The sequence below is a fragment of the Protopterus annectens genome, chromosome 1.part1 (genome assembly GCF_019279795.1).
Source record: "Protopterus annectens isolate FY-2018-M chromosome 1.part1, PAN1.0, whole genome shotgun sequence".
NCBI lineage: Eukaryota > Metazoa > Chordata > Ceratodontiformes > Protopteridae > Protopterus > Protopterus annectens.
The window spans coordinates 309,992,220-310,011,071 of record NC_056726.1 but is presented as its reverse complement, the minus strand read 5'-3'; the positions used below and the strand labels follow the sequence as shown (position 1 = coordinate 310,011,071).

The 18,852-nt window shown below is 39.5% G+C and overlaps 1 protein-coding gene across 5 annotated transcripts in view; it reads right to left on the bottom strand.

The window, feature by feature from the left end:
- ATP8B1 (ATPase phospholipid transporting 8B1) overlaps positions 1-18,852 on the bottom strand; it is a 1,573,644-nt gene that overhangs the window by 163,358 nt on the left and 1,391,434 nt on the right. For all 5 annotated transcript variants that reach the window (XM_044074782.1, XM_044074792.1, XM_044074774.1 and 2 more), the window contains one exon: positions 504-587. In XM_044074782.1, the coding sequence (XP_043930717.1) occupies positions 504-587 (84 nt within the window). The remainder of the gene's footprint in view (positions 1-503; positions 588-18,852) is intronic.

Below are 18,852 nucleotides of genomic sequence, written 5' to 3'. Positions count from 1 at the left end.
AAAGATACTACAGTACCTATCAAAAAAGAGTAAAGGAAGTTCCTCCATACTCTGGCAAAGGTTTCTCTAGTAGTATAAATACAATCTTAGGTTTCCTAAGTGTGTCATCATTTGCTAAAATGTTAAACAGAGGTCCCATTTGCTTGAATTTGTGGTATCTTAGGTGGATATAAAAGATACTACAGTACCTATCAAAACAGAATAAGGGAAGTTCCTCCATACTCTGGCAAAGGTTTCTCTAGTAGTATAAATACAATCTTAGGTTTCCCAAGTGTGTCATCATTTGCTAAAATGTTAAACAGAGGTCCCATTTGCTTGAATTTGTGGTATCGTAGGTGGATATAAAAGATACTACAGTACCTATCAAAACAGAATAAGGGAAGTTCCTCCATACTCTGGCAAAGGTTTCTCTAGTAGTATAAATACAATCTTAGGTTTCCTCTGAAGAAAGGCCACTAACCTAGTGGGACTAATCTAATCAACAAAAGATAGAAAAAAAATACCTGATCAAGCAATCCAACGAGCAGCACTGGAAGGCTAGTGTACAAAACATTGTATAGCGTGATGAACCAGCTTTCATACACAGTCTGGAAGAAAAGAAAAAGAAAAAAAATGTACATTACAATCAATCTGCAATTAGGCATAAGATCTTTGAGGCATTACTTAAACTACTGATGTAAAGAGAAGTGTGAATTAATGAGGCACTTTGCCAGACATAAAGGTATACAGTGTTTTCAATTTATTCAAAGTAAGCAAATCATGGACCCCTACCTGCCCTACAGGGTTCTGATAAGCTGTACAGAAATGCTTTTGCTAAACTGCTGATAGATTTAAATGCTGCTGCAGAGCATAAATGCGAACCATGAACCTGTGCATAACTCTGTGCTGGGTATGATTAGGGTGGTCTTCTGGCCCATAAAATTCAGAGTGGCTGATTTTCAAATGTAGCTGCAAATCAGAATTCAGATAAATTGTGATGGGCACACTGTTAATGGACACAGATCATGGGTTAATTTTGCCATTCATAATGGTACTCCTCAGCAGTGGAAGCAGAAGGACAGAGGATTTATTTTAACCAATAAATGAAAATTCATGAGACATTTAGCAGAATACTTTACAAGGCCATTGGGGCCCCCGAGGACAGCTAGAATTCCAGATTTTTAAAGGAATGAAAACAAAGTGTTCACAGAATTTCTTTAAGTTAAATTAAGAAAAAAAGCTACACAGATGCATTTTCTATAGTACCGTCTGCAGTCCTGTGCATTGCCACAGTTACCAAGACTGAATTTAAGTACAGTTTAAGCCCATTATAAAAGAGCACAGTACTGAAATACATGGTACTGTGCAATACAGAAACATCTAAGATGTAGCAAAAAATTGTTCATATTCCTTCACAGTAATGCCCTTCCTCAAAGGCAGATGGTACACATTACTCTACAACCCAAGAGAAGCCACAATCATACATGCACAAAACAGCAATAATAAATGCAGTTATCTCCTTTGCTTAGTACAAAACATTTGACAAAGATGTTACAGTAATGAGAACCACTTGGACACTCCTGCTTATTTAGGTGAAAGCCACTGATGTGCAATGACGGTGCAGGCAGCAAATCTCCACTTTGACCTGCATACACCTCTAGATGTCTTGCATTTTATGACATTGAAGAACAAAGATAATTGCAGATGCCACTTTCTAAAACAGATAATTCACAAACAAAATGATGCTTACATTGACTTGGGCATGCCTACAGATGTACACAAAGCATGATTTATATTGCCTTTGTGATTGAAGAAATACTACATTGTAATGTGAACAAAAAACTCACAGGAAATACAAAGAATTCCACTCCACCACTCTCCACAGAAACTGTAATTAAACAAGTTTTCTAAGGTTAATATCACATATTATGTACCAGTTTAGAATACATTGCCATTCTTGTCTGGCTAGTCTAAAATTTATTCCTGAGGCATCACCATATTTGAAGTAGATGAAAAAGTATTTGTTAGAAAAATTTAATGTTAAAAGTAACTTTTGTGCCACATTGCATTTAACCCAAAATACTGTTTATGTGGCACTTTGATAATTTTATTAAAATCCATGTAGGCAGGCATTGTCAAGTGCATCATACAGTGACAACAGGTGAAAAAAATTATCACAAGGAAGATGTTTATCTGGTACAAAAGCAGATTTCAAGGAAATGTGCAAGGAATTCACTTTACTTGTGCAAAAATACATTATGGTTGCAACCTGAAATAACCACAGTTTATGTACCATATGCACAACCCCCTTTTTTCTCCTGTTTGCTTGTGTACTACATGTATAAAAACTAAGACCTTCCTTACACACAAATTTTACAGTATGCTTGAACCATAGGGAATATAATGTACTCGTCTGTGTGTATATTATATATATATATATATATATATATATATATATATATATATATATATATACACACATATATACATATATGTATATATACATATATACACACACACATATATATATATATATATATATATATACATACATACACATCTATACATACATGTATGCGTTTACATATACTTGTGCGCGCGCATGTATGAGATTATATACTCACATGCTGTGTGTATATACATATACACACATGTACACACACATTTTATATATATATATATATATATATATATATATATATATATATATATATATATATATAATATATGTATAGTGTATACACACACATGGTTTACTATGACATTCTCACATTTGTCAATGGAATTATGACCTCAGACCACCGTACATTGTGGATCGGGAAATTACCCTTTTCCCCACTGTAGTGCAAACTCAGAGCTGGAATATATTATTTGCAGGGGAGCCCTGCAAAAAGATGACATTACATGGTATGCAGTAGTGACTTGCTTCACAGAATGTTGAAAGTGAGAATAGAAATGTGTTGGCTTGTGCACTTCGACATTCTGTCCTAATTGATGTGCTGAACTTCGCATATCTGACTTGCAGATGTGGATGGACTTTTTTGTGCTCTTCGACATTGTCATAGTAAACCTATATATATATATACACACACACACACACATATGGGTCCACTTCTAAATCTTGAATCTCAAAATCTCTAAATTCAAAATTCCCAACCCCCCCCCCACATCGTGTTTAACTAATTAGATAATACCAAACTGGAATTTGTTGAAATTAGGACAAACTAATGTACGCTTAAACAAAGCATTATTACTATATGGTATCCGTTGGATACCATATGAATGTTCTTATACCCTTTTACGAAAAACTCTCTCCATCATACCCACATAGAAGGAACAACAATCTTTACAGACTGCAATATATATTAAACCCTTAATGTACAATCTCCTGTATCCAAATAAATGCATTGTGGAGGATTACCTACGGTCATTTGTTGCTTGGCTAAAATATAAGGACAATATTTACAAGCCCCACATTTACTAGTGCCTTTTTTATGACAAGATCTTAGGGTTGGATGTTCCAACAAGTATTTTAGATTGAACACTATTTTGTACACAAATCGTGTTGTTTCATCCAATGTAGTAATCAAATCTGTATTTGAGTGAAACATTATCCAGTTCTTAATTATGTTTCTCACTTCTTTACTAAAACTTCCATAGTATAATACCATAGAATCCACGAACGAAGTATTACTTCTTTGATTACCCTGTGGAACAGAGGGTTCATCAGACCCCAAACATGGTTTATATCTATAACCTCCAACAAAGCGGCAGGTGCCCGTGGAACCCTTGCACGGCAAAAGCAGAATAAACAGTAACAAACAAAAAAGCCAGCAAGTGTTGGTAGTAACCATATCAAAAAACATGTATTAACAAGAGGGAAGAAAACCCCCCCTCTTGAAATCCTGCTATTGTGTATACCAATAGCAGAAAAAGCTTTTGACAAAAAAGCAACAGTTCCCAAACCGGTTTCGGCTCCTCTGAGCCTTCTTCAGTGAAGTGTAAAATGGAAAAACAGAGTATCACAATGTGTGCACATATATATGGATTGGTCCAACTCACGGGCCAATCCAAACACAGAATTCACAATTGGTCATTAAGACCAGGTGCAAACAAAGCTCCAAGTTTGATAATCCATTTTTTCTCCTTGGAGCTAAGTAATTCCTGCCAAAACTGTTTATCATTACATTTCCCCCTAATGCAATCAATGACAACAAATTTGTATGAAGCAGATACATGTTGCAAACAATGTTTGTACAAAGCATTGCTGATACGTTTCTTTTTAATGTCACTCAAATGCTCACAAATTCTGAAACGGAAAGCTCGGGAAGTCTTTCCAACATAGAAAGAAGATTTATTAATATATAAAGATAAGAGCAATTGTCACCGGTTACAACCTTTACGTTTGGTAACCACATACGGACGTAATACACAGGGCTTCAAAAATATCATACAGAGACATTGGAACATTCTTAAAGCTGATTCAAAACTTTATTCCATGTTGCCAGATCATTGTTCTTTTTCATTTAGAAGGGGACAAACCATTGGCTCAAAATTGAGTCATTATAAGAGAGTGGGTGTAAACTTTTCTGAACCAATACAGTGGTCTATTTCAGGGAAACCCATTGTTGGATGTATTCCCTGTGGGCATTGCTCATTTTGTATTCGTGTTTCACGTACTAATGAATTCACCAGTAAAAATACCTCACAAGTTTTTGACATAAAGTTTTGGGCTAATTGTAATACTGAGTGGGTCATCTATTTGGTGACCTGCAATTGTTCTGCTTTCTATGTTGGAAAGACTTCCCGAGCTTTCTGTTTCAGAATTTGTGAGCATTTGAGTGACATTAAAAAGAAACGTATCAGCAATGCTTTGTACAAACATTGTTTGCAACATGTATCTGCTTCATACAAATTTGTTGTCATTGATTGCATTAGGGGGAAATGTAATGATAAACAGTTTTGGCAGGAATTACTTAGCTCCAAGGAGAAAAAATGGATTATCAAACTTGGAGCTTTGTTTGCACCTGGTCTTAATGACCAATTGTGAATTCTGTGTTTGGATTGGCCCGTGAGTTGGACCAATCCATATATATGTGCACACATTGTGATACTCTGTTTTTCCATTTTACACTTCACTGAAGAAGGCTCAGAGGAGCCGAAACCGGTTTGGGAACTGTTGCTTTTTTGTCAAAAGCTTTTTCTGCTATTGGATTTCAAGAGGGGGTTTTTCTTCCCTCTTGTTAATACATGTTTTTTGATATGGTTACTACCAACACTTGCTGGCTTTTTTGTTTGTTACTGTTTATATCTATAACCCCAATTATTAATAACACTGTTAGCACATGAAGGTAATAAATCTGGTGGATACCCTCTTTCACTAAACATGGCACATTAATTAGATATTTCTATTTTAACGTCTTTGAAATTCAGACATTTTTGAAGCCCTAATCATTTGGCTTTCACTAGATTCCTATTAATGTGTGGAGAGGTGGTTACTTGTGAAACCCAAGTATGTGTTAGAATACGTTGGCTTTCTATACAATTTAATAAAAATTGTTCTCTTCATAATTTTTATATATAGTGATGTCCAGGTAATTTATACCATCTCTAGATAGATTATAGGTAAACTTGAAGAAAGAACAAACATTGTTTAAATAGTCCATAAATTCTGTCACTTCTATTTCACTACTTTCCACTCCATGAATAAATCATCTAGATAAAGTAAATAAATATGCCACTTGTTAGAAACTTTTGAGTTCAATATAAATTGTTTCTCCCACAAGTACATAACCGGATTAGCATATATGGGTGTGCAACTTGCACCCATTGCCACACCTTTATTCTGTTTAAAGTACTCTCCCTCAAATACAAAAAAATATTTTTCAACACAAATTCCATAAGTAGCATAATAAAATTGATCATGTTATTATTTAAGTGACTAAGTTGTATTAAAGTATTATGGAACAAATCAAGCCCTTCCTCATGGGGGATGGATGGAAAAGGATTGACAACATCAATAGTAACAAAAATAGCATCCTTGATATAAAATTAATTTTTAACTTTCTTCAGAAAATCCCACAAGTCAATTAGTATATGGTGGATAGGTTTTAAAACAACAAGTATTCTGTCAATAAACAGACCTAATGCATGGGTAGAACTGTTCTGTGAAGCCACAATCAATCTGAAAGGGGGACTGTTAATATTTTTGTGAATTTTAGGTATACCGAATGCTACCACTATCACAGGATGTTCATTTAACAAAAAGTTAAAAGTTGGTTAATTAATCACCCCTTGCAAGACAGAATTATATCCAAATATAATAACCCTTCCGTGTGAAATATTAACTTCAAAGAAACCAATTTGTATGTATCTGTGTCATATACAATACTCCTTATAGAATCTTAATAGTCAGTCTTGTTAATTAAAACAATCCCTCCACCTTTATGAGGCTTCATCACCCTAATATTACTGTTACATCTTAAAATCGTACAGTAGGGGCGACTTCTTCTCTAAGGTTGTAAAATGTAGAGGTATGGGAGTTGTATGATTTATAAATCTCCCAAGGGCAAATTTTTTCGAAACCAACTATTGTAGGGTAGAGGTGGGATTAAAGGTAAAGGTACTTTTCCATCTAAAACAATTGTCAAGACATGCCATACCCTCATCCTGCTTAAATAACTTAAAATTGAGTTTTCTTGTGAATAATTTTAACTCTGTCAATACTTTGACTAAGTCACTTTTTCGATTAGGTACAAATTTTAGCCCTTTTTGTAATAATGAAAATTGCCATGGTTCTACCTCTATTTCGGTGTAATTGAATATATTAAAACCGTTATGACTCACCATTTTACTAACAAAGGCCATGACTATCAGGTTCTCCACTAGTAATTGCTGTTCTTCCTCCAATATTGTTTCGACCCTGGGGTTTGGGTAAAAAATTATTTTGTCATGTTTTGTTCCAAATCCTTTCATATCTCCTGAGTGGGGGTACTCTTGGTTATTGCCAAAATCAGTTCTTCTCTCATAGTTATTATTGAAAGCTGTATTGTTAGGATTGTTTCTATGTCCATTTCTAGGTACGTAGTTACTTCGTGCTGCACCTTTTACATCTATTTCCTTATCTAAATTAGAGTCACCTTTGTCACTGCAAATAAGAATTAAGATAATCACTCATCTCTAGCTAATTTTTTCTGTTTTCTATACATATTTTGTTTTCTTTGTTCTTCAACCCTATCAAAAATACAGTTGTACTGAACCTCAAAAATCCATTACAAGAAACATTGTTGAGTAACATATTTCCTGGAGACTGCTGATCACCAGAAAGCTTAATAACTGCTTTATAGGTGACAGCTTGGAATCTCTGCTTATATTTTGATCCTGGTGAGAGAGTAGGAGCAGAGAGCATTGATTCCTGACTCTTTCTGGTTGGAGAGTGAGTGTCTGTGCTTAACGTACGTGATTGGCCTGTTTGGTATTTGTGGCATCTACCAGAAAAAGGCTACAAAAGCCTGCAGATCCTTGCATCATCTGGGATAAGACTGTGGATAACCAAACAGGCCATGTCCTGCTTCTCTTCTTGGGATTGGTGCTAACATTTTGCTTCTGGTGAGAGAAGAAGTGAAGGAGTATTGTATCCCAACAGAGTGAAGCTGTGCTGAGACCAGCATTAGTAGTAGCCAGGGAGTAGCCATTCATGCGACTCCCCTCATTTCATCATTCTTGACAAGCTAATTCTTTATTTTTCAGTAAGTACTGGTCGATTTCTTTCAAACTTCAGAATATCTGCCTAAATACTTCATCCTTAAATTTTCAGGGTCTATGTATTAGTTTCCCCTCAAGTGGTTGGCAGTGCTCTGTACAGACTCAGACACCTTGAGTGACATTTTTCCTGTAAAAGGAATATACAAGGAAACAGCTACAGTACTTCGTAATAATGACCATCCCTCCTGGCATGTCTAAAGGTCAGATCCCTGTGCTTTCTCTTATTAACATGGTGGACTTCGGCATTCTGAGGCAGTGTAGCAAGTGCCTCATGTACACAGCCAACCCTCTCCTCTTACCTCCAACACTCAGACTTGAGAGATGCACTTGTATATCCAAATTGGAAGCCATGCACTCTCAAGCCAAGACCAGAATAGCTTGTCAAGAGGAGAAGTTCAACACCTGGACCACACCACATGCAACACATAGCCCTCCAGAACACCCATCACGGTTCTCACATAAAAACTCAAACCACACACCCACCTTTGCAGAGGCTCTTAATACAAATCTATCCAAACAGCAGAGACCTCCAAGGCAGAAATGCACTCTACCACCACAACACAGCACAAACCACAAGACACACAGCTCACCTACACAGTGTGCCCTTCAACCCAAGCCTGTAAGGCAAAACAGCTTGCCCAATACACTAATCATAGGTGACTCGACTGTGAGGCACACTGATGCCCCACTCACTAGGCTGAATAAGGAGAAGAGAACAGTCAGCTGTCTATCAGGTGCCAGAATCCGACACGACACACACTCAGATCACTCCACAACAAGTGCAAGTATGACTGTCACTGTCCATGTGGGTGTGAATGACCTGAGATGCACCTCCATGGACTACATGAAGAGAGACATGGAGAAGCTTTCAGATTATGTGGCCCATACAGGAATGACCCTAGCTCTGAGCAGCATCCTAAAGTCACCCAGAATGATACCGCTGTATAAGCGGAAAATAATTGACTTCAACAATTGGCTAAGTTTCTGGTATCATTCAAAAAGGATCCACTTATCTGTCTGCTTGGGATGACATGATTGACAGACCTCAATGCTTTGCTAGAGATGGTCTGCATCTGTCACCCCTGGGTTTCCAGATATTGGCTAAGGTTCTTGCCAACCATATAGTGCCTTTTTTAAGGTGATGTTCCAAAGACCAAATTACCACCTTAACAGCTATAAATAAATGCAGTCTGAGGGTGATGCTGCTCAATGCTAGAAGTCTAAATCTCAAGATGCGCTTGCTCGAAGCACTCCTCAAAATGGAGAACATTGACATTTGTGCTGTAACGGAAACCTGGTTTAAAGCAGTAGAAAGCACCCCTGCTCTACCAGGCTACAACTCATTCCACACCTTTCGGCCCCAGAACATGGACCGAAGCTCTAAAGGCAGTGGTGTCTCTATATTCATAAAGGATATGCCCACCTCCAGACTAGTAGCCCAGCATAATACATCTGAGATACTTCAGGTACAAAACATTGGTAAGACAGTGATTCAGGTCACAGCTTGCTATAGGTCCCCAACTATGTCCCAAGAGTCTCTCTCTCCACTTTCCTAAGCACCCTGGAAGCTATTAGGGTCTAACCCAAGACTCATACTAGGTGACTTCAACTAACCCTCCATCAACTGGGAAAACTAAAAACTATTGAAAAATAGAGCACAAAACCACACTGAGTCCAAAAATAAGGTAAGCGCTTTTGTTTACTGAAATAAGCAAACTTCAGACAATTCAAAAACCATACTACAGAACTTAGATAAGTTTAAAGTCATGACGTCACTCAACAATTGAATAAACCAAACCTCCATTTAAAGAGCTAAGGACGCAGCATAATTCCATAAAATTAAACCCATACCAAATTAGAAACATTAATATCAAACAATCAAACTGGGAAAACTACTCATGCACCAGTACACTGACCCAATGCTTCTTGGAATTCATAAATTCCAATGCCCCGGACCAAGCTCATTATTACCCCCACTAGAGGAAACAACATCCTTGACCTGGTTATTACAAATATGGGTAACCGTTGCTCTACACCAGTAGTCAATTCCTCCCTGCTTAGATCCAACCACAATCTAATCACCATGGAAATCCAAATTTCACCCACACCCCTGCAAAGGTAACCACCATGAAAAACTTCTCCAAAGCTGACTTGGGCTCCTAAAAGCAGAGATGGCTAACTTCACAGCACCCATGTCAATGGAAAATAGATGCATGACTGCCGAATCATACACCAATGCACTGTACGAACATGTACATAAATGCATGGAACTAGCCATACCCAACAAAACCAAGATGCTCTCCTCCAAAAAAAAAAAAAGAAGCCAATCTGGTGGTCCCCTGCCATTAATAAACTCTGCAACAGAAGAAGAAACTGCTGCAGAAAAAGTTGAAGTCCCAACACTGGAAAAACTCCCTTAATAGCCTCAATAAAATGTTGAGATCCCTCATCAAAACCTCTAAAATCATCTATGAAGGCAGACTTGTGGCAGACACCAAAAACAACCACAAAGCCTTCTATAGTTATACCAAGAATCTCCATGGCAATATACAGGTTTGCTCCGAGTTACTGCACAATGGTACCTCCTATACTGAGCCAACAGATATTGCCAACATACTGGCTGACAGATTCAGTGCCAGCTTTACCCCTCTCTCCCCCTAAAGGACCAATCACAATACCAGAGGAATGCCAGGCACCCATCATTACTGCTGCACAGGTTAAAGCTGCATTGTCCAAGGCCAAGAATACAGCTTCCATGGGACCCGACAATATCCCTGGATGTGTTCTCCATGAACTACAAAGTGAACTGGCACCACATCTGTGTGCCCTGTTCAATCAGCCTCTCACCTCAGGCTTTGTCCCTACCGAATGGCACACTGCTACAGTCATCCCTCTCCATAAAGGGGGAGTGACTACAGACCCTGGGAATTATTGCCCCATTAGCCTGAGGAGTCTGATATGTAAGCATATGGAGTGCATCATCATGAACCTAATTAACAAGGATATAGGGAATCACCAAACTCTAGATCCCACACAATTTGGTTTTGTGAAAGGTAGATCATATTCCTGCTCAACCTGGTTGACTTCGAGTCAGACATCAGAGCTGTGGATGAGGGCAAGACAGTTCATACAGCCTACTGGGTTGCAAACTGGCTCACAGATAGAACCCACAGTGTGAAAGCGGACTCCAAGTCAGACTGTCAACCAGTCACTAGTGGAGTCCCACAGGGGTCGGTCCTCTCCTGTTTGGCATCTACTTCTCAGAAGTCCAGGCCAACATGGAGACTCTGGCTGACCAAGTTCACAGACGACTGCAAGCTGGGAGCCATTAACAACTCCCCAAGTGATGTAGACATCCTACAGAATGGCCTCACTGAGACCAGTGACTGGTGCTGAAACCATAGCCTTCAGCTTAATTCTAAAAAATGCATCATCCCCTTTTCGAAAATCTCAGTTCCCACTAATTACCACATCTACAGGAGCCCACTGAACACTAAAGGCGTTATGAGAGATCTGGGGACACAGGTAGTCAGCAACCTCCTTCGACCACCATATTGCCACTGTGGTCAGAAAGTCCTTCTATGTGGCACATCTCATTACCAAGGGTTTTGCATCCAGGAAGAAAGAGGTCTTTGTCTCCCTCTACTCTTCCCTCATTAGGCTAATCAAGGAGTAAAATGCCCCATTTGGCATGTACCTCACTAGACACATGCAACAGCTGGAAAGGCCATAAAACTACCCCACAAAGAGGATCTTAGGCCTTAAACACATATCCTACTTGGATAGACTCAAAAAAACTCCAGCTATTCTCCGTCTCATATTATCTACTTAGAGACGATCGCTGTTTGACTTGCAAGGCCATGTCTGACCCAGCTCTGTTAGAAATGCTACATCTAAAGAAATCCCAATCCCTCCACACCACACACTCCAGAGACCTCAACCTCATTACCACAATCAACAGAACATGCTGAAGGGACAGGTTCATAGCCCAGAGACTGTCCATGCTCTGGAATAGACTTCCCATACATGTCAAAAGCAGCACCTCACTGGCCTACTTCAAGAGAAGTCTTGATGAGTGGATGGGAAATTGAAAGTTCACCTTAGGGATCACTCCAGTGGTTCTACTTGATAGAGGCACTGGGAACTAACGCTGGGCAGCACAATGCCAGGGCACTTCTATGGGCTAGGCTTGTAAAGTACACACCTATGAACCTATGAAATCATTAACATCTTTGAAAAGTTCATTTATAAGACTGTTGTTACTTCCAATTATGAACTGCATTAACTCAATCCCGTGTCTGTCAAACATATTAACTCAACTGAAGTTGTGGCTGTCTCTCTACAGAGTACATTTTAGAATTTCTGTGTAGCCATCGATAGCAGTGGGGGGTAGTTTCAGCTCATCACTGACACACTGTCTTGCCTTATATAAGTGGTACATTTTGAGTTATCTCTGCTTAATATCAGAGCTTTGGCCGGCTAACATCTACCTGAAATCAGCTGGACGTATAAGTGAATTTAAGAACACTTATCTGCTCTTTTGCATATAGTACTGTATTTAATTTATTTGCGTTTTTCATTGAATATTAACTCAACTGAAGTTGTGGCTGTCTCTCTACAGAGTACTTTTTAGAATTTGTGTAGCCACTGATAGCAGTGGGGGGTAGTTTCAGATCACTGACATTCTGTCTTGTCTTATATAAGTGGTACATTTTGAGTTATCTCTGCTTAATATCAGAGCTTTGGCCGGCTAACATCTACAGGAAATCAGCTGGACGTATAAGTGAATTTAAGAACAGTTATCTGCTCTTTTGCATATAGTACTGTATTTAATTTATTTATTTGCGTTTTTCACTGAATATTAACTTAACTCAAGTTGTGGCAGTTGCTCTACAGTTAGTTCCCCACCCACCCTCCCTGTTCTTGTTTTGGTGTTAATGTTGGTGGCTTTGAAACAGCCTGGCCCTCTTCTAGATTTCTATTTGGATACTACTCCTGGGCCCATCTCATTTGCTCACTCAACTGAGTGCAGCGAGATCATATTTTGATTTCAGGCACTCCTACTGTGTACAAAGAAAGCATTTGGGAAGGACAACCCCTGTAGCCTTTTAATCCTGCTCTGTTCCCTCCCTAAAAAAAAAAAAAAAAAAATAATATATATATATATATATATATATATATATATATATATAAATAAATATCAGACCCCCCAACTATCCCGAATTACTCGTTTTTTACAGAGTTTTGGGGTCCAAAAAATGGGGTGCCACGATTCCAGAGTGGCACCCCTTCATTTCCGATTTTTTGCAGGTTTTTAAAAATTTCCACGCCTTTGGAGCAGACGTCATCACGTGTACGATGATGTCAGCACCATCAGCCAGTTGGAACTGAGCTCAAGGGCTTTCCCGACTGGCTGCCTGTTTGAAATCTGTCTGCGGCTTTCCTTTTCTGCTGCTTACGTAAGCCAGCATCTGCGAGCTGCTTATTTTATTCTTTCCTTTTCTGCTGCTTAGTTAAGCTGGCGAGCTGCTTATTTTCCTTCCCGTGTGCATCTGCTGCACTAACGAATGCTGGTACTGAATTCAATTTCTGGCCTTATGAAGGAAATTGCTGGTACTGAAGGCAAGGTACTTCTACAAACTGCTGCACAGATGGATGGACAGAGTATGCTTCTAAGGTACTCAACAGAGAGAGGTGTGTGTGTGTGCGCATGTGTGTATATATATGTGTGTTATCGCAACGCAACCACAGCTTCTCTGCATTCAGTGCATTCTCAGCAACATTCTGTTCTGAAATGAATTAAGTAACCTGCTGCCAAGCGTTACAAAGTTAGAAGAATGTTGCCGAGAATGCCGTACCCAAGTACAGAAAGGAGCTATATTTTTGAGATAAGCTGCTAGGAGGAGACCATCTATATAAACAGGGTCATATAACTTCTTCTTTGATGGTAGCTTTTGGACTGCAGCTGTGTGGTTGTTTTCTGTAGCATGAATTCAGTATGTGTGCTACTGCTACTTTGAGTTCCTCTTGTTGAAGTTAGCTTTCTTATTTTGTTAGTTACACAGGCTGACTGTAGATTTAAAACCGATAAAACATTAGCTTACTGAGCTCATTAGTGCCATATTGTAAGACTTTATTGCTTCACTGACTCTGCAAAAATCTACCTACTTCCACTGCCTGCAATAATACAAATTAGCCCTATGCCATTAAAGATCTAATGCTTGGAGAGGTTGACTTAATGATGACCTACTTAAATACATTGGCAACAAATTAAATGTCAATATTAACTTATAACCAACAAATAGAAATTGTTTCTGTGCAGTGAAATATTTTTAAGAATGGCCTGGTCTGTGGATTCTTTCCCAGAAAATGTTAATATCTATATGGCATTCTTGAACTTGATAGCAGAATTTTAGTGTAGGATTTCATTGAAGGGTTAAAACAACAAGCACTGATATGCACTTAAGAAGTTCTTGAAACAGTCCAGAATGATCGGTTTCATCTTCAAGTGAAGTTCCTTCCAGATTTTATTCAACTAGCTGCATCTCTTGTTAACATATCTTTTTTATTTTCTGAGCCTTAAATGTTGTTAGGCTGCAGTTATTTCCTGGGTAACATGAGACAGGAATCCTTCCTTTTTAGTATTATAGATGAAACAGCATACTCAGATTATGTTGGGATAAGTAAACTGATGCATGCAAATTACTTTGTAAAGATTGAATTCACTAAATAATGACAGGCATTTGAATTTCAGTCTTCATATTCTTCAGAAAATAAATGGTAACACAAACTTTTTATTCTAGCAATTTTCTAAGTTTATAAAATCAGTATTTGAAATTTGTCCCTGTTTTGGGGCTGTATTCCCCCATTATTGGCTTTGTCCAGTTTTTTTGTGCTAAGAGGTTGAAAGCTATGGTGGTGAGAAGTGAGAATTGAATTCACTAAATGATAGCCATTTAAGTTTCAGTCCATCTCTTTCTGGAAGCTGCTGATTTGGCATAGTGGTATGTTCTGACTGTAGTGGTGGCATATTTTGGTTGCCCTTCAGTTTGCGTTTGAAAGTTGATATCCCACAATTCATTTGAGTGGGCGGGGTTACATAATTATGTATGCACATTTTACATTAATCAGCGTACAGATTTGTACCTATTTTTCATTGACCTTGTCCAGATTTTTGATGTTTCCAGGTTGAGAGGTATGACATATATATTTTATTCAGCTGCTCTTACTGTAACTGTCTTAGTTGCTCGTCTACGTGCTATCTGTTCAGTCGCTCGTACTCTGCACTTATTACTGCTTGCTAGTAGCCTTCTAATTTACTGCCTTCTGCACTTGTTTTTTAGTCATTTGTTAATTTAATTGCATTTAGTTGAACTGTATTTGCCGTAGTGTTGCTACACACTTGGGTATGCTGGCCTGCACTACAATTTGAATTGTATTTACTGCTGTTTTAGCTGCTTTTCTGTAAAAAAAAAAAAAATAATAATTCTAAGCTTGTTTCCTGCCTTTCCTGTAACTAGTCAAGTCCAGATACAGACTTGCTGTATCCAGGACTGCTGGTAAGCTTCTGAGCCCCCAAAGCCTTTCTGTGTTGGAGGGAAGCCTTCTAGCTTACCAGTGGGAGTGGTAAGCACTAGGTAGCCTGTCTACCACGGGAAGAGTGGGTTTTGGCCCTGAAATTGTAGTTCATTGGCTGTTTGGGCAGTTTTTCCATCTCTTTCTACTTTCTGGTTAAAAGCCCATTTTGCATTTGGTCCCTGTCTTTCCTATAACTAGTGTAGTCCAGGTACAGATTTGCTGTATCCAGGACTGTTGGTAAGCTTCTGAGCCCCCCCAAGCCCTTCTGTGTTGGAGAGAAGCCTTCTAGTTTATCAGTGAGAGTGGTAAGCACTAGGTAACCTATTTGCCACAGAAGGAGTGGTTTCTGGCCCAGAAATTATTGTTTATTGGCCATTTGGGAAGCTTTTTCAACTCTTTCAGCCTTCTGATTTATAAGTCTGTGTTTGCGCTTGTTTCCTGCCTTTTCTGTTACTAGTCTAGTCCAGGTACAGATTTGCTGTATCCAGGACTCTCTGTAAGCTTCTGAGCCCCCCAAGCCTTTTCGTGTTGGAGGGAAGCCTTCTAGATAATCAGTGGGAGTGGTAAGCATCAGGGAGCCTATCTACCACAAGAGGAGTGGTCCCTGCCCCAGAAATTGTAGCTATTGGCTGTTTGAGCAGTTTTTTCCATCTCTTTCAACTTTCTGGTTTGAAAGCCACACTTATGCCGGTTTCCCACCTTTCCTATAACTAGCCTAGTCCGGTTACAGAGTTGCTGTATTCCGGATTGTTAGTAAGCTTCTGAGCCCCCCAAGCCTTTCTGTGTTGGAGGGAAGCCTTCTAGCTTATCAGTGGGAGTGGTAAGCACTAAGTAGAATATCCTCAACAGGAAGAGAGAGTTTCGGCCCAGAACTTGTAGTTTATTTGGACGTTTGGGCAATTTTCCATCTCTTTCAACTTGCTGGCTTAAAAGCCTACATTTGTACTTGTTCCGCACCTTTCCTGTAACTAGTCTAAGTCCAGGTACATATTTGCTGTATCCAGGACTCTTTGTAAGCTTCTGAGCCCCCCAAGCCTTTCTGTGTTGGAGGGAAGCCTTCAAGCTCATCAGTGGGAGTGGTAAGCTTTAGGCTCTGTCACAAGAGGAGTGGTTCCTGGCCCAGAAATTGTAGCTATTGGCCATTTGGGCAGTTTTTTTTCCATCTCTTTCAACGTTCTGGTTTAAAAGCCACACTTACGCTTGTTTCCCACCTTTCCTGTAACTAGCCTAGTCCAGATACAGAGTTGCTTTATCCAGGACTGTTGGCAAGCTTCTGAACCCTGCAAGCCTTTCTGTGTTGGAAGAAAGCCTTCTAGCTTATCAGTGGGAGTGATGAGCACTAGGTAGCCTGTCTACCACGAGAGGAGAAGTTCTTGGCCCAGAAATTGTAGTTTATTGACCATTTGGACAGTTTGTCCATCTCTCAACTTTCTGGTTTAAAAGACCACATCTGCGCTCGTTTCCCATCTTTCCTGTAACTAACCTACTGGGTAGCACTAGAAAGCCTTAAACCGATAAAGGCCATCTAGCTTAGAAGAGAGACTTTGGGAGTGATTAAGTATCAGTTTTCTGTACTTTCTTGCTGTACTTAAAACTGTTTTCTGCCTAAACGCAGATTTTCCAGCGTTTATTGTGATTTAAAAGCTTGTTTTTTTCACATATTGTACTTATTTGACTACCTGCACTTTTAAAAGTTTTTTGTTTAAATAATTTGTTTAACTGTTGTAGGCTACACACTAAAGTGCAATAGCCTTTTCTGATAGTTTGTAGTCGTTTAAAGCTGTTTAAAGTGTATTTTTTTACTGTTTTTGTCTTCTCTTAAAAAAAAAAAAAAACAAAAAAAAAATTCCTTGTTTCCCGCATTTCTAAGATACTATAGTCCAGTTTTCAGGCTAGTGCTGAATTCAGGGTTGTGATACTAGTTTCTGAGTTGCCCATACCTTACTTGGATAGAAGGAAGTTTCTCTGTTCACCTGTGAGAGGGGAGCTTTGAGCAACCTATCTGTCCCTGGAGGAGTGGTTCCAGCCCAGAAGTTTGTAGTTTATAGGCCGTTTTGGGCTAATTTCTCTCTCTTTCATTTCCCTACTATAAAAGCTGCATTTGCACGGTTTTGCACAGCGGGCAGTGCCAGTTGGCTATGGTTAAATTATTCCCGGCTCCACTAAGTCTCTTCAGTTTTTCCCTTGAAACTAGTCTAAATCTCAACCTAAGCACTCAAAAAGCATATTACAGCCCAACACTTGCTCAGTCCTAATAGCAAGCACTAATATACCCTGACACTGACTGCCCAGCAGGGCAAGGCTCTTTAATTACCCCTCACCAACTAAGCAGCTCACCCTACTATTCAGGCATGACCAAAGGGCAACTTCAGGTGCACTCTCCAGTCCAGCTGGTGAATCTGGGTATCCTGAGGCAATGTTACAACTGCCTCATGTACACAGACAACCCTCTCCTCCTACCACAAAACACTAATATATGCGAGAGATGCAATTATACAGCCAAACTGGAAGCTAAGCTGTCTCCACCCAAGACTGAAACAGTCAATAGGAGAAGGTTAACACTTGCACCACACCTCCAGCTGCACACAGACCTACTAAAACAGCACTGACAAAAAATGCACATAAATACACAAAATCATACTCGGAGGCTCTAAATAAAAACCTGCAAAAGCATAAGAGACCTCCAAAGCAGACACCCAAACAATCTGCACTTCCCATCACAAATCAGAAAACACATAAAACACAAAATCAGTGTGCCACACAATCACAGCCCTTAAGGCAAAATATCATACCCAACACACTAGTAATAGATGACTCTATAGTCAGGCACACTGACGTCCCACTCACTAGGCTGGACAAGCAGAATGTTACTGTTAGCTGCCTGACGGGAACCAGAATCTGCCACATAACACAAGCACTCAGGTCACTCCAGAACAAGTACAAATATGACTCTGTCATTGTTCATGTTGGTGTGAATGACCTGAGACGTACCTCCCTGGACTACATGAAGAGAGACATGAAAGAGCTCTCTGATCAATCAGCCCAGGCTGGTATGACCCTGACCCTAAGTAGCATCCTGCCCTCACCAAGAATGATACCTCAGTATAAAGAAAAAATGATCAATTTCAACAATTGGCTAAGCTTCTGGTGTTATTCAAAGGGGATCCACTGTCTGTCAGCCTGGGACGACATGCTCGACAAGTCGCATTGCTTCACAAGAGACGGCTTGCACCTGTGACCCCTAGGCTTTTGAATACTGGCCAAGGCTCTTGCTGCCCCCATAGTGCCTTTTTTTAGGCAAGGCTCAAAAGTCAAACCCACCTCCGTAAACAGCACAACTAACAAAAAACTGAGGGTTATGCTACTCAACGCCAGGAGTTTAAATTTCAAAATGCACGCACTCTAAGCACTCCTCAGTAACGGCGACATCTGTGCAGTAACTGAAACCTGGTTCAAGGCTCCAGAGAGCACCCCAGCACTACCGGGCTACAACTCATGCCACACGTTTCGGCCACAGAACACGAACCGAAA